Raw genomic sequence first — 14,682 nt, 5'->3', positions numbered from 1 at the left:
CTTAGTTTTAAAAATTATGATTTCAACTTTGTATTTAAGTGATATGACAATTTGTCTTCAGATTCTTGAAAATCAGTTCCTCTGGAGTATAATATTTAGAAGTCAAAAGTATGTATTGGATATGTCCACAATATATTTCAAAGCAACCTTATTTCAGAACTTTAATTTGTCTATGATATAAAAGTATACCGAATAGACAGCTTGATATGTTCACTGTCCTATTAGAAGAAATGGGTTAACTAGAATAACTTCTTAGTAAAATAGAATGGATACTAGTCTGTGTGTAGCTAGCCTTTAAATCTCTCTCTCTCTCTCACACACACACACCACTGGAATTCACTTTTAAATACAATCTCTCTAATAAATGATATGATAGAGATCCTTGACAACCTACAGAAAGCATAATTAAAATAAAAAAGAGGAAGTCTGATCAAAACCTTGTAGTCAGGAAGAAATCACAATCTATCCAGTAGCAAAGAATATAAATGGAGAAAGACATAAGTCATTCACTTAAACTAGATGTACAACCATTTGCTAATGAGCAGTACTCAGTAGAAGTTGGTCTACTTTGGTTCTTTCTTTGGTGGTTTAGTTACCAAAGTATAAAAATAATTTCACTATAAAGTGCCCTTTCCTAAAAAATGGGTCAGCAACACAGACCCTAAGCATAGTGCTACGTGTTCTTTGTTCTTGTAGATTTGTGTGTTGATAATGAGGTTTCTGCTTTCTGGATTTCAGAAGGATCTTAAAAAGGAAATCTATGGACAAGCCAGCTTGCAGATAATAAAAAGCATGAATAGACCTCTGAAAGGAACACATCTGAGAGCGTGCACTGGGCTTTTCCACAATGAAATCAACAGGAGAGAAATGTGGGTGCCAAAGGCAGGGACCCACTCGTCTGCTAGTTTACCCAGAGCCTGTAGCCACGGCCAAGGGACCCATAGGCTTGACAATCGCTGAACTTCTACCGTCCTCTTTAACTATATTTTTAGGACAGGAAACCCCCAGCTGCAGCAAATCACATTTTGTTTTTGTTGTGTTTTGTTTTTAAACAGTATGCATGGAGACCACTGAAAATGGAAGCCCCCGAAGCCCTATTTAGGTAAAACGAAGTGCTCTTCTTCCTTACTTTTCACCGTGAGGTACATGGACTTGCTGACGTCCGCGCCCACATCGTTGCTGACCTTGCACAGGTAGTAGCCGCTGTCTTCTTCTACCACGTGCTTGATCAACAGAGACCCGTTGCTGAGGACCTGAATTCGGCCATTCAGGGCAATCGGTTGGAACTGGGGAACCCCAGCACCTGCAACAGAATAAAAAAGAGGAACGGTGATGCTAACATGAATAAATACAGGGAGACAATGAGCTCAGGGACACCAGACCAATGAAGGGAAGTGATGGACGCCAAACACACAGCCTAGAGGACAGGCATCAGATACACCAAGAATTTTTTCTTTCCTCCGACGATGAAATTCTTGTTTATGGAGAAACATGTTTATTTAAAATGACAGTATTTCAAACTCTGAGATAAAGAGTAAGAGAACTTACAGATAGTTTCTACAATTCATCAAATTTGATGAGCATTAAGCAGGTGATAAATTATTCACAGAAATCACAGTAGAATGACTACAGAAGTAGACATCTCTTGTGTAACTAAATACATTTTTTGTGTCCCTAGGGACTTAATCTGCATGTAAACAAGGAGTGCTTCAGGGACAAGGCATTTGAAGACCTCACAGGATGAGCACCTCTGAGACTACAAGGAGAAAACTAATACTGCAGACTTCCCTTCTAAGTGTGGTTTATTCCAGTCTAGAAACACCATGTACTATCAGCATCATTGAATATTATTAAACAGATAAGTCAGATCACTGCACTAAGACAGCACGAATTAAAACACTGCTCTCCTCTGAGTGCTTGCATTCAAGGAAATAGTGGCCCAGATGTGGTATGCTATGGTCATAGATGTGATGTGATCCACATAAAAGATCCATATAAAACTAATTTAGAAAATAAATTTAGAAATAATAAAACAGAGGATTAAGGCCTCGGGAGATTTCTGGGAAGATGGTAGCTGGATGAATCGGATGAATCTGCTATGTTGTTTGCCCCTCTTCTGGGACTAGGAGGGTGTGGTCCAAGCCTTGAAAGGCTGACAGAACTTCTCCATCTTCCTGGACCACTCCATCTTCCTGGAGAAAGCTCAAAGCATGGGCCAAGTGTGTGTTCTAGAGAAGAGCTGCTGGTCTGTGTGTCCCCAGAACCTACATGGGACCTGAACAGGTGGGTGGTCACCCGTTCATGCAGGAAACTTCAGACTTTGCATCTGGGGAAGTGAAATGAGAGGGGGATACACTTCCTCCTGTTGTCTCCTCCCAAACTGACCATTTACCTATTGGTATCCCTCAGGTCACAGTGGCAGAGACTGTGGCTATGCCTTCCCTTACCTATTTCAGCTCCACCAAAGAGACAAAGGAAATTAATCATGTATCTGAGGGGACCTTTCATAATGAATTACAAGGACAAGCAGAATCCCTACAACAGATGGTTTCTATCAAAACACAACTGTTAGAGAGTATATTTGGAAACTTGAATTTAAAAAACAGAGTTCTATTTCTGCTCAGGATGGAGAAAGACACAAAAGAATATCACTTCCATTCTAACAACAAAAAAGAGACTGTTAATCTACAAAATCATGCTTTTCTTTGAATGAATCAGAAAGTGGAAGTCACAGGCAACTGGCTAAACTTAGTTGCAAAGAATTAAAAGCCCTACAAGGAGATAAGGTACAAGTAAACAATTTCATCTTTGGGACAGGGTGAAAGGACAAGGTCCTGGGCATACAAGCAGGTAGGAAGTAAAGAACTAGAAATAAGTATAACCTACTTCAGTTGCTACTCTTTCATGCATCATGACCAAAATTCAATAAAATATTATGAGATGCACAAACACAAAAGCAAGAAAAAAGAACCAGAGAAGAAATGATCAATAGTTTTGAAATCCTGGTATGGAACTATCAGACAGGGACTTTATAACAACTATGGTTAATGCCCATAAACAGGTGGGGATTCAGAAAGAATATTAAAACTACACAAAAGAGACAGACAGATAAACAAAATGTCAGAAACAACAAACACAATATTAGATCGAAAGAATTCCTTAAGCTAATCAGCAGATTGAACACAGCAGAGAGAATAGTGAACTTGAAGCTAGGTCAACAGAAATTATCCAAATCAAAACAAAAAGTGCAAAAGAGTGAAAAATACAGAATAGATTGTCCTAGAGCTCTAGAACAATATCAAATATTCTAACATTGAGTAATTATAGTTTCAAAAGGAGAAGAAAGACAGGGGCAGAAGAAATAATATTTTAAATATAGAAGGCTTTAATACCACTATCACTCAGTTTGACTTAACTGACATTTACAGAATTCTACACCCTGCAGTAGCAGAATACATACTGGTTTCGAGTGCACATGGAACAGATATCCAGAAAGACAATATTTTGGGCCATAATACAAATTTCAATACATGTTCAAAAATAAAATAATACAAATCACTTTCTAGCTCCACAGAAAAACTAAAATCGAAATCAATAACAGAGATATATCTGGGAAAACCTCAAATATTGGAAACTTAAACAATACGCTTCTAAAAAAACTCATGAGTCAAAGAAGAAATCACCAGAGTAATTAGAAAAAATATATTCTGAGTTGAATAAGAATGTAAAAACAACATAGCAAAGTACCTGAGATGCAGCTAAAAGCAACACTTAGATGGAAGTTTGCAGCTTTAAGTGTTTGTATTGGGAAAGGAAAAAGACCACAAATCAATGATCTAAGCCTCCCTCTTAAGAAGCTATTACAGGAAGAGCAAATGAAACTCAAAGTAAGGAGAAGTAAGGAAACAATAAACAGGAAAACTGAAATCAGTGAAATAAAAAACAGAAAATTGTAGAGAAAATCAATAAAACCAAAAGCCAGTTCTTTGAAAAAATAAATACAAAACCTCTAGCTGGACTGATCAAGAAAAGAGAAGAGACATTAGTTACGAATAACTATAATGAAAAAGGCCATCACTGCGGTTCCTACTTGAATTAAAAGGATAATAGGAAAATATTAGGAAAACTTTGTGTCAATAAGTTTAAAAAGTTATATTAAATAGATAAATTTCTGGAAAGACACAAACTCTTAAAGATCACTCAAGAAAAATTAGATAAACTTAATAGTCCTGTATCTATAAAGTTAATTTGTAGTTAACAACTTTCCACAAAGAACAATCAAAGCCCAGACAGCTTCATTAGTGAATACTACCTAACACCTAAAGAAAAAAAAATTTTTTTACACAAAGTCTTTCAGAAAATACAAGAGAATAAAACACTTTACCACTGATTTTATGAGGCCAGCAACATCTTGATACCAAAATCAAAGACCTTAGAACTAGAAACCAATATCCCAAGATAGACATAAAAATCCTTAACCAGCCAAGCCAGGACTGGGAGCCGGGAGCAGGGAGCCAGCCAGGCTCTTGGACAGGCCTGGCAAGCATAGTGGCGCAGGATCTTTGTGCTCGGCCAGGTGTCAGGCCTGAGCCTCTGCGGTGGGAGAGCAGAGTTCAGGACATTGACCCACCAGAGACCTCCCAGACCCTCATAATATTCATTGGCCAGAGCTCTCACGGAGATCTCTGTCTCAATGCTAAGACCCAGCTCCACTCCACAACCAGCAAGCTACAGTGCTGGACACCCTATGCCCAACAACTACCAAGACAAGAACACAACCCTGCCCATTAGCAGAGAGGATGTCTAAAATCATAAAGAGGTCAGAGACACCCCAAAACGCACCACTGGCTGCAGCCCTACCCACCAGAAAAACAAGATCCAGCCCCACCCATGAGAACACAGGCACCACTCCCCTCCACCAGGAAGCCTACACAAGCCACTGAACCAACCTTACCCACTGGGGGCAGACACCAAAAACAACGGGAACTACGAACCTGCAGTCTGTGAAAAGGAGACCCCAAACACAGTAAGTTTACCAAAATACACAGCAGATGAAGGAGCAAGGAAAAAAGCAACCAGACCAAAGAAATGAAGAGGGAATAGGCAGTCTACCTGAAAAAGAATTCAGAGTGATGAGAGTAAAGATGATCCAAAATCTTGGAAATAGAATGGAGAAAATACAAGAAACGTTTAACAAGGATGTAGAAGAACTAAAGAGCAAACAAACAATGATGGACAACACATTAAATGCAATTAAAAATTCGCTAGAAGGAATCAATAGCAGAATAACTGAGGCAGAAGAACGGATAAGTGACCTGGAAGATAAAATAGGGGAAATAACTACTGCAGAGCAGACTAAAGAAAAAAGAATGAAAAGAATTGAGAACAGTCTCAGAGACCTCTGGAACAACATTAAACTCACCAACATTTGAATTACAGGGATCCCAGAAGAAGAAGAGAAAAAGAAAGGGACTGAGAAAATATTTGAAGAGATTATAGTTGAAAACTTCCCTAATTTGAGAAAGGAAATAGTCACTAAAGTCCAGGAAGCCCAGAGAGTCCCATACAGGATAAATCCAAGGAGAAGCATGCCAAGACACATATTAATCAAACTATCAAAAATTAAATACAAAGAAAAAATATTAAAAGCAGCAAGGGAAAAACAACAAATAATATACAAGGGAGTCCCCATAAGGTAAACAGCTGACTTTTCAGCAGAAACTCTGCAAGCCAGAAGGGAGTGAGAGGACATATTTAAAGTGATGAAAGGAAAAAACCTACAACCAAGATTACTCTACACAGCAAGGATCTCATTCAGATTTGATGGAGAAATTAAAACCTTAAAAGACAAGCAAAAGCTAAGAGAATTCAGCACCACCAACCAGCTTTACAACAAATGCTAAAGGAACTTCCCTAAGCAGGAAACACAAGAGAATGAAAAGACCTACAATGACAAACCCAGAACAATTAAGAAAATGGTAATAGGAACATACATACCAATAATTATCTTAAACATAAATGGATTAAATGCTCCAACCAAATACACAGACTGGCTGAATGGATACAAAACAAGACCCATATATATGCTGTCTACAAGAGACCCACTTCAGACCTAGGGACACATACAGACTGAAAGTGAGGAGATGGAAAAAGATATGCCATGCAAATGGAAATCAAAAGAAAGCTGGAGTAGCAATTCTCAAATCAGACAAAATAGACTTTAAAATAAACTCTTACAAGAGACAAAGAGGGACACTACATAATGATCAAGAGATCAATCAAAAAAGAAGATATAACAATTGTAAATATCTATGCACCCAACACAGGAGCACCTCAATACATAAGGCAAATGATAACGGCCATAAAAGGGGAAATCGACAGTAACACAATCATAGTAGGGGACTTTAACAACCCACTTTCACCAATGGACAGATCATCCAAAATGAAAATAAATAAGGAAACACTAGCTTTAAATGACACATTAGACAAGATGGACTTAATTGATATTTATAGGACATTCCATCCAAAAACAACAGAATACACTTTCTTCTCAAGTGCTCATGGAACATGCCACAGGATAGATCATATCTTGGGTCACAAATCAAGCCTTGGTAAATTTAAGAAAATTGAAATTGTATCAAGTATCTTTTCTGACCACAATCCTATGAGACTAGGTATCAATTACAGGAAAAAAAACTGTAAAAAATACAAACACATGGAGGCTAAACAATACGCTACTAAATAACCAAAAGATCACTGAAGAAATCAAAGAGGAAATCAAAACATACCTAGAAAAAAATGACCATAAAAACATGATGACCCAAAACCTACGGTATGCAGCAAAAACAGTTCTAAGAGGGAAGTTTATAGCAATATAATCCTACCTCAAGAAACAAGAAACATCTCAAAAAAACAACCTAACCTTACATCTAAAGCAATTAGAGAAAGAAGAACAAAAACCCCCCAAAGTTAGCAGAAGGAAAGAAATCATAAATATCAGATCAGAAATAAATGAAAAGAAATGAAGGAAACAATAGCAAAGATCAATAAAACTAAAAGCTGGTTCTTTGAGAAGATAAACAAAATTGACAGACCATTAGACAGAATCATCAAGAAAAAAAGGGAGAGGACTCAAATCAATAGAATTAGAAATGAAAAAGAAGCAACAACTGGCACTGCAGAAATTCAAAGGATCATGAGAGATTACTACAAGCAACTCTATGCCAATAAAATGGACAACATGGAAGAAACGGACAAATTCTTAGAAAAGCAGAACCTTCCGAGACTGAACCAGGAAGAAATAGAAAATATAAACAGACCAATCACAAGCACTGAAATTGAAACTGTGATTAAAAACCTTCCAACAAAGAAAAGCCCAGGACCAGATGGCTTCACAGAAGAATTCTATCAAACATTTAGAGAAAAGCTAACACCTATCCTTCTCCACCTCATCCAAAATATAGCAGAGGGAGGAACACTCCCAAACACATTCTATGAGGCCACCATCACCCTGATACAAGAACCAGGCAAAGATGTCACAAAAAAGGAAAATTACAGGCCAATATCACTGATGAACATAGATGCAAAAATGCTCAACAAAATACTAGGAAACAGAATCCAACAGAACATTAAAAGGATCATACACCATGATCAAGTGGGGTTTATCCCAGGAATGCAAGGATTCTTCGATATATGCAAATGAATTAATGTGATAAACCATATTTACAAATTGAAGGAGAAACACCATATGATCATCTCAATAGATGCAGAAAAAGCTTTTGACAGAATTCAACACAGATTTATGACAAAAACCCTCCAGAAAGTAGGCATAGAGGGAATTTACCTCAACACAATAAAGGCCATATATGACAAACCCACAGCCAGCATCATTCTCAATAGTGAAAAACTGAAACCATTTCCTCTAAGAACAGGAACAAGACACATTTGCCCACTCTCACTACTATCAGTCAACACAGTTTTGGAAGTTTTAGCAATCAGAGAAGGAAAGAAATAAAAGGAATCCAAATTGGAAAAGAAGAAGTAAAACTGCCACTGTTTGCAGATGACATGATACTATACATAGAGAATCCTAAAAATGCTACCAGAAAACTACTAGAGCTAATCAATGAATTTGGTAAAGTAGCAGGATACAAAATTAATGCACAGAAATCTCTTGCATTCCTATATACCAATGATGAAAAATCTGAAAAAGAAATTAAGGAAACACTCCTATTTACCATTGTAATAAAAGAATAAAATACCTAGGAATTAACCTAACTAAGGAGACAAAATACCTGTATGCAGAAAACTATAAGACACTGATGAAAGAAATTAAAGATGATACAGATGGAGAGATACACCATGTTCTTGGATTGGAAGAATCAATATTGTGAAAATGACTATACTACCCAAAGCAATCTACAGATTGAATGCAATACCTATTAAACTACCAATGGCGTTTTTCACAGAACTAGTACAAAAAGTTGCACAATTTGTATGGAAACACTAAAGACCCTGAATAGCCAAAGCAATTTTGAGAAAGAAAAACGGAGCTGGAGGAAACAGGCTCCCAGAATACAGACTACACTACAAAGCTACAGTAATCAAGACAGTATGGTACCGGCACAAAAACAAAAATATAGATCAATGGAACAGGATAGAAAGTCCAGAGATAAACCCACACACATATGGTCATCTTATCTTTGATAAAGGAGGCAAGAATATACAATGGAGAAAAGACAGCCTCTTCAATAAGTGGTGCTAGAAAACTGGACAGCTACTTGTAAAAGAATGAAATTAGAACACTCCCTAATGCCATATACAAAAATAAACTCAAAATGGGTTAATGACCTAAATGTAATGCCAGACACTATAAAACTCTTAGGGGAAAACATAGGCAGAACACTCTATGACATAAATCACAGCAAGATCCTTTTTGACCCACCTCCTAGAGAAATGAAAATAAAAACAAACAAATGGGACCTAATGAAACTTCAAAGCTTTTGCACAGCAAAGGAAACCATAAACAAGATGAAAAGACAACCCTCAGAATGGGAGAAAATATTTGCAAATGAAGCAACTGACAAAGGATTAATCCCAAAATATACAAGCAGCTCAATATCAAAAAAACAAACAACCCAATCCAAAAATGGGCAGAAGACCTACATAGACATTTCTCCAAAGAAGATATACAGATTGCCAACAAACACATGAAAGGATGCTCAACATCACTAATCATTAGAGAAATGCAAATCAAAACTACAATGAGGTATCACCTCACAACAGTCAGAATGGCCATCATCAAAAACTCTACAAACAATAAATGCTGGAGAGGGTGTGGAGAAAAGGGAACCCTCTGGCACTGTTGGTGGGAATGTAAATTGATACAGCCACTATGGAGAACAGTATGGAGGTCCTTGATAAACTAAAAATAGAACTACCATACGACCCAGCAATCCCGTTACTGGGCATATACCCTGAGAAAACCATAATTCAAAAAGAGTCATGGACCACAATGTTCAATGCAGCACTATTTACAGTAGCCAGGAGATGGAAGCAACCTAAGTGTCCATCAACAGATGAATGGATAAAGAAGATGTGGCACATATATACAATGGAATATTACTCAGCCATAAAAAGAAACGAAATTGAGTTATTTGTAATGAGGTGGATAGACCTAGAGTCTGTCATACACAGTGAAGTAAGTCAGAAAGAGTAAAACAAATACCGTATGCTAACACATATACATGGAATCTAAAAAAGAAAAAAAAATGTTTCTGAAGAATGTAGGGGCAGGACAGGGATAAAGATGCAGACGTAGAGAATGGACTTGAGGCCACGGGGAGGGGGAATGGTAAGCTGGGACGAAGTGAGAGAGTGGTATGGACATATATACACTACCAAATGTAAAATAGACAGGTAGTGGGAAGCAGCCGCATAGCACAGGGAGATCAGCTACGTGCTTTGAGACCACCTAGAGGGAGGGTGGGAGGGAGACACAAGAGGGAGGGGATATGGGGATGTATGTATACATATAGCTGACTCACTTTGTTATACAGCAGAAACTAACACCACACCACTGTAAAGCAATTATACTCCAATAAAGATGTTAAAAAAAAAAAATCCTTAACCAAACCCTACCAAATGAGGTTTATCAATATATAAAAACAATAATATATCATGACCAAGTGAGTTTTATTCTAGCAATGCAAGGTTGGTTTCAATTCAAAAATTAGAGAATGTAATTTATCATATTAACAGACCAAAAAAGAAGCACAATATGATTACTTGAATATATTCAAAGAAAAAAGAAAAAGTATTTTAGTGTTAAAGATCCTGATAAAATCTCATAGTGAGCTAGTCATAGAACGGAATTACTTCATAAAAGGTTTCAAAAGCCTTACAGTTAACATCACACTTAATTCTAAAAACCGAATTATTTTCCACCAAAGATCAAGAAAGCGACAAGAATGATCGGTCTGGTCCTTTTATTCAACATTGTTCTGAAGATTTTATCAAGAGCAATTCAAAAAGTAAATGACATAAAATACATATGTATTAGAAAAGAAGAATATAACTGCCTTCCTTCACAGATGACATAATTATTTACATAGATAATCAAAGAGTCTACAAAAATGTTACTAGGATTATAAATGACTTTAGCAAAGTCACAGTATACATCAAAATACAAAATTCAAAGTTAATTTTATTTTTATATATTAGTAACAAGCAATACTGAAATTAAAAAAAACAACAAATTTGCATGAAAACATGAAATATTTACAGATAAATTCAACAAGATATTTGCAAGATTGGTCTACTGAAAACTGCAAAAGTTGTTGTTCACAAGTAAAGAAGACCTAGATGAGTAGAGATGGGGCATTACACCATGTTCATGGATAAAAAATCTTAATATTTTCACGCAGTTATTGGAAATCTTGTGTATAAAAGGCCAAATAATAAACATTTTATGGTTTGCAAGCCATACAGTCTGTCACAATTACTTATTTCTGTCATTGAAGCATGAATGCAGCTACAGAAAGTGCATAAAACAGCACAATTATGCTCCAATAACATTTATTTACAAAGGCAGGTTTTGAGAAGAATTTGGCTTGTTGTCTATAGTTGGCTGACATCTGATTTAAAGGTATGTAAAAAAAGTATATAGGTGTAGGATAATTGTAAAGTTGGAAGAGGGTGCATATACTAATAATACTCACACACTTGGATTAGTTCTTTATCTCATATCTCGTGTAAAATATCGTAACATCTTTCTAAGTAGAAAAATGGTTTTAATTTATCTTATTCAAAATCAGGGATGAAAAAATTTTTAAAACATAATAGTAGTTTTTAATAACTTCAATATGTTGATTTCCTCAGTATCAGCTACTGACTATTTTATAGAATGAGATGAAATGAACAAAATCATTCTTATCCTTACACCTGTTCACTCCTTGGGAATAGTCAAAAAATTATCAAAATGTATAAAATGAAAAATTACAACAGAAGCATATATAATATAGATCATTTAAAACTTAATCCAGGGGCTTCCCTGGTGGCGCAGTGGTTGAGAGTCCGCCTGCCGATGCAGGGGACACGGGTTCGTGCCCTGGTCCAGGAAGACCCCACATGCCGCGGAGCGGCTGGGCCCGTGAGCCATGGCCGCTGAGCCTGCGCGTCCGGAGCCTGTGCTCCGCAACGGGAGAGGCCACAACAGTGACAGGCCCGCGTACCCCCCAAATAAACTTAATCCATATGAAAGTTCACGGAAGAATTAAAGAAATGTTTGATGGATAATGAACATATCACTAAATGAATGGTTGATTTTGGAAAATAATTGATGAAAGCTATCTCCAAGTTTACCTACTGGGGTTTAAAACATGAGAATTTCAGATTAGGAATCTGTGAATTTTTGGTCAAAATTTTAAACAGTAAAAAAGTAACTTCCCTCTTTTTCTCCTCAAGATCCCATTATCTTGAGGAGAAAAGAAGGGACTATAGCCTTCCTAATTTTTTATAAGCACATATAAAATTGTGCTTTGTCTATACAAAATGGTGTTTATTGTCTAATTACTAAGCACCTACTCTGTGGTGGATCCAAGGCAAGTAGCTATGGTTACAAAAGATGGTGGCCTCTTTGTCAATCTCTCTTTGAGGTCAGAACCCTCACACTGGGTAAATGTGAGTGGCCATATTGTGAGCCTTCCTATGGAGAGCCTTCCATGAGGGTCTCCTCCAGCCAACAGTCTGTGAGAAGCTGAAACCTGCCAGCAACCACCTGAGTGGGATGAACCTTGATATGACTGAATCCCTGGCCAACAGCCTGAGTGCAGTGCTGGGAGACACCTTGAAATAGAGGACTCAGTTAAGCCATACCCAGATTCCTGCCCCACAGAGATCATAAATGTGCTTTATTATTGTTAAGCCACTAAGCTTTAGGGTAATTTGTCACACAGCAACAGATCCCCAATACACTGTGAAAAACTAGGTAATCAGGAATCCTTTTAGTTCCTCAGTTTCCTCACCTGCAAAATGGAAATAATAATAGATCCTCCTTCATAGGGCAGTGTAGGCATTTAAATTCTTAAGCTATTGTGTGACACACAGTAAGCACACACTATTGCTGTTTTTTTCTACCTTCTGCTTCTATTTATTTAATCAGTTTATGATTAGTTGACTATTTCTTTCCGACTCCACAAGACTAAGGACAATGTTGCAATGAACCTCTCTGCTTGTCCATCAATCCATCAATAGAAAGAAAGATATAGTGGTAGGAGCTCCACTGGATAAATACTTGGAGTGGAATTCTGCACATCCAAGTGTTAAAATATATTGCTAGGTTGCTTAGTAAAAGAGCAATTTTATTTCCTGGGGCTGGGGTTAATTTTTTCCTCACACATGTACATTATTAATCTTTTTGATCTTCATCAGTATAGTATATATCCCATTATTTTAATTTACATGGTTTTACTAACTTGTATATTTTTTGGTTGCTTTTGCTTATAGATAGGTCTGAGCATCTTTTTATAAATGTATCCGTCATTTGTACTTGTTCTTTGGTGAACACTCTATCTACATTCTTTGCTCATGTAACTATTGAACTTTGTCTTTTTCGTCTTCATTTGCCAAAGCACTCTGGTTCCTAAAAGTGATTCTATATTCCTATTTTACAAAACTTTACTTTTGTTTGTGTTGTTTCAATCAGGATTGGATGTTGAATATTATCAGCTACCTTTTCATCATCTATTGAGATGATCATACTTTTCTCCTATAAAAGTTTACTGTATCTTTTAAGGATCTGGTTTCATAAATTATAAAATTCCCTCTTAAGGATAATAGTTTCTTTGGGGTAAGGATAAAGAATATTATTAGAAATTAAAAATCAAAGAAAAAGCCTTTGATTTTTATTTAAGTGCTTAAATTTGGTTGACAGTTTGAAAAATCTGTAAAGGCTATTGATACCTTTCTCAAAGTTAACTGCAAGCTGGGAGCCAGATCTAGACTACTACACACAACCTGGAAATTCAGCCAAACGTAGGATTTAAGAAATGTCTCCATAAGGCAGCAAACCAGGAAATCTGAAAATGCTATGGGATTTACAGATTCTGTAAAAATGTGTTACAAATCCCTGAGAACCTAATAAAATGCTGATAGAATGTGAGAAAGTTATAGGATCGTTCACATCAAAAACACAAATGTTTTCTTCTCCTCAAAGAATTTTCACCAGAAAAATACTTACAATATTTGACACATTTATAGTAAAGAATTACAAGATAAAATTTAGCTACATTGCTAAGCTTTCTCAATTAAATAGCTGAAAAGGATTATCTATTAACTCCTATCTTGACCAAGAGAAGCCTCTTCATTACTAAAATGTCCTAATGGAGACAGAGGTAAAGTATAAGTGCAGTTGAAAACCATTAAATCTTTTTTTTTTTCATCAGAAAATGAACCTAACTTGAAGGGATATACCATTTATAAGTGTGACCATGCTTGCTAAACAGAGTAATTCATCCACCATAAGGACAACAATCCCAGTGATGAGTACTGTTTAATTTGAGGGAAGTGGACTTGGCCATGGTTTGGTAGAATTATAGGTCATCTACTTCAGATTCATCGCTATGGTAAAGAACAAAATTTAACACAGTGCACACAATATTTCAAAATTCTGCAATCTTGTTAGCATAAGGTAAGTACTTTGCATAATTAACTAGAAGATACACTTATAGCAACCAGAAGCCATTAATTAAAACGATGTCAGTTTTCTGTGGATAGCTGGGGTCAAGTGGGGAAAATTTTAATGTTCCGTTACATGAAAAGCAAATGTTCACACATTATGTAAGGTACCCACAGAACGACTGAGTATGTTCATATCGTGTGACCTTTATTATTTATTGAAAAGATACACCTAGCAGGACTCTCAAGAACTGAGGGAGTAGGAATAGTGGAAAAAGAATAGCTGAGTATCACCAAGTGAGCCCACTTTGAAGGCAGCAACAAATATGGCCATTGTTTCATCTTTTCTTCCCTCTGAAGTCTTTGCTGATCTGAAGTGAGAGCGCTTGACTAAGAGTCAGCAGAATTGGGCTCCTATGTTATCTCTTAAACTTAGGAGCTCTGCCCTTGAGCAAGTAGCTTATTCTGTCTGCATCCTTAATGTCATCATATATGAAATGGGAAGGA

The 14,682-nt window shown here is 36.6% G+C and overlaps 1 protein-coding gene across 1 annotated transcript in view; it reads right to left on the bottom strand.

The window, feature by feature from the left end:
- Window positions 1-1,094: 1,094 nt before the first annotated feature.
- DSCAM (DS cell adhesion molecule) overlaps window positions 1,095-14,682 on the bottom strand; it is a 189,532-nt gene continuing 175,944 nt past the window's right edge. The window contains exon 12 of the mRNA XM_089910069.1: window positions 1,095-1,303. Coding sequence (XP_089766195.1) covers window positions 1,095-1,303 — 209 coding nt within the window. The remainder of the gene's footprint in view (window positions 1,304-14,682) is intronic.

This window comes from Delphinapterus leucas, chromosome 4 (genome assembly GCF_059928025.1).
Source record: "Delphinapterus leucas isolate spDelLeu-1000000601 "Yukka" chromosome 4, BTC_Dleu_Yukka2, whole genome shotgun sequence".
NCBI lineage: Eukaryota > Metazoa > Chordata > Mammalia > Artiodactyla > Monodontidae > Delphinapterus > Delphinapterus leucas.
This window is presented reverse-complemented; position numbering and strand designations above follow the sequence as displayed.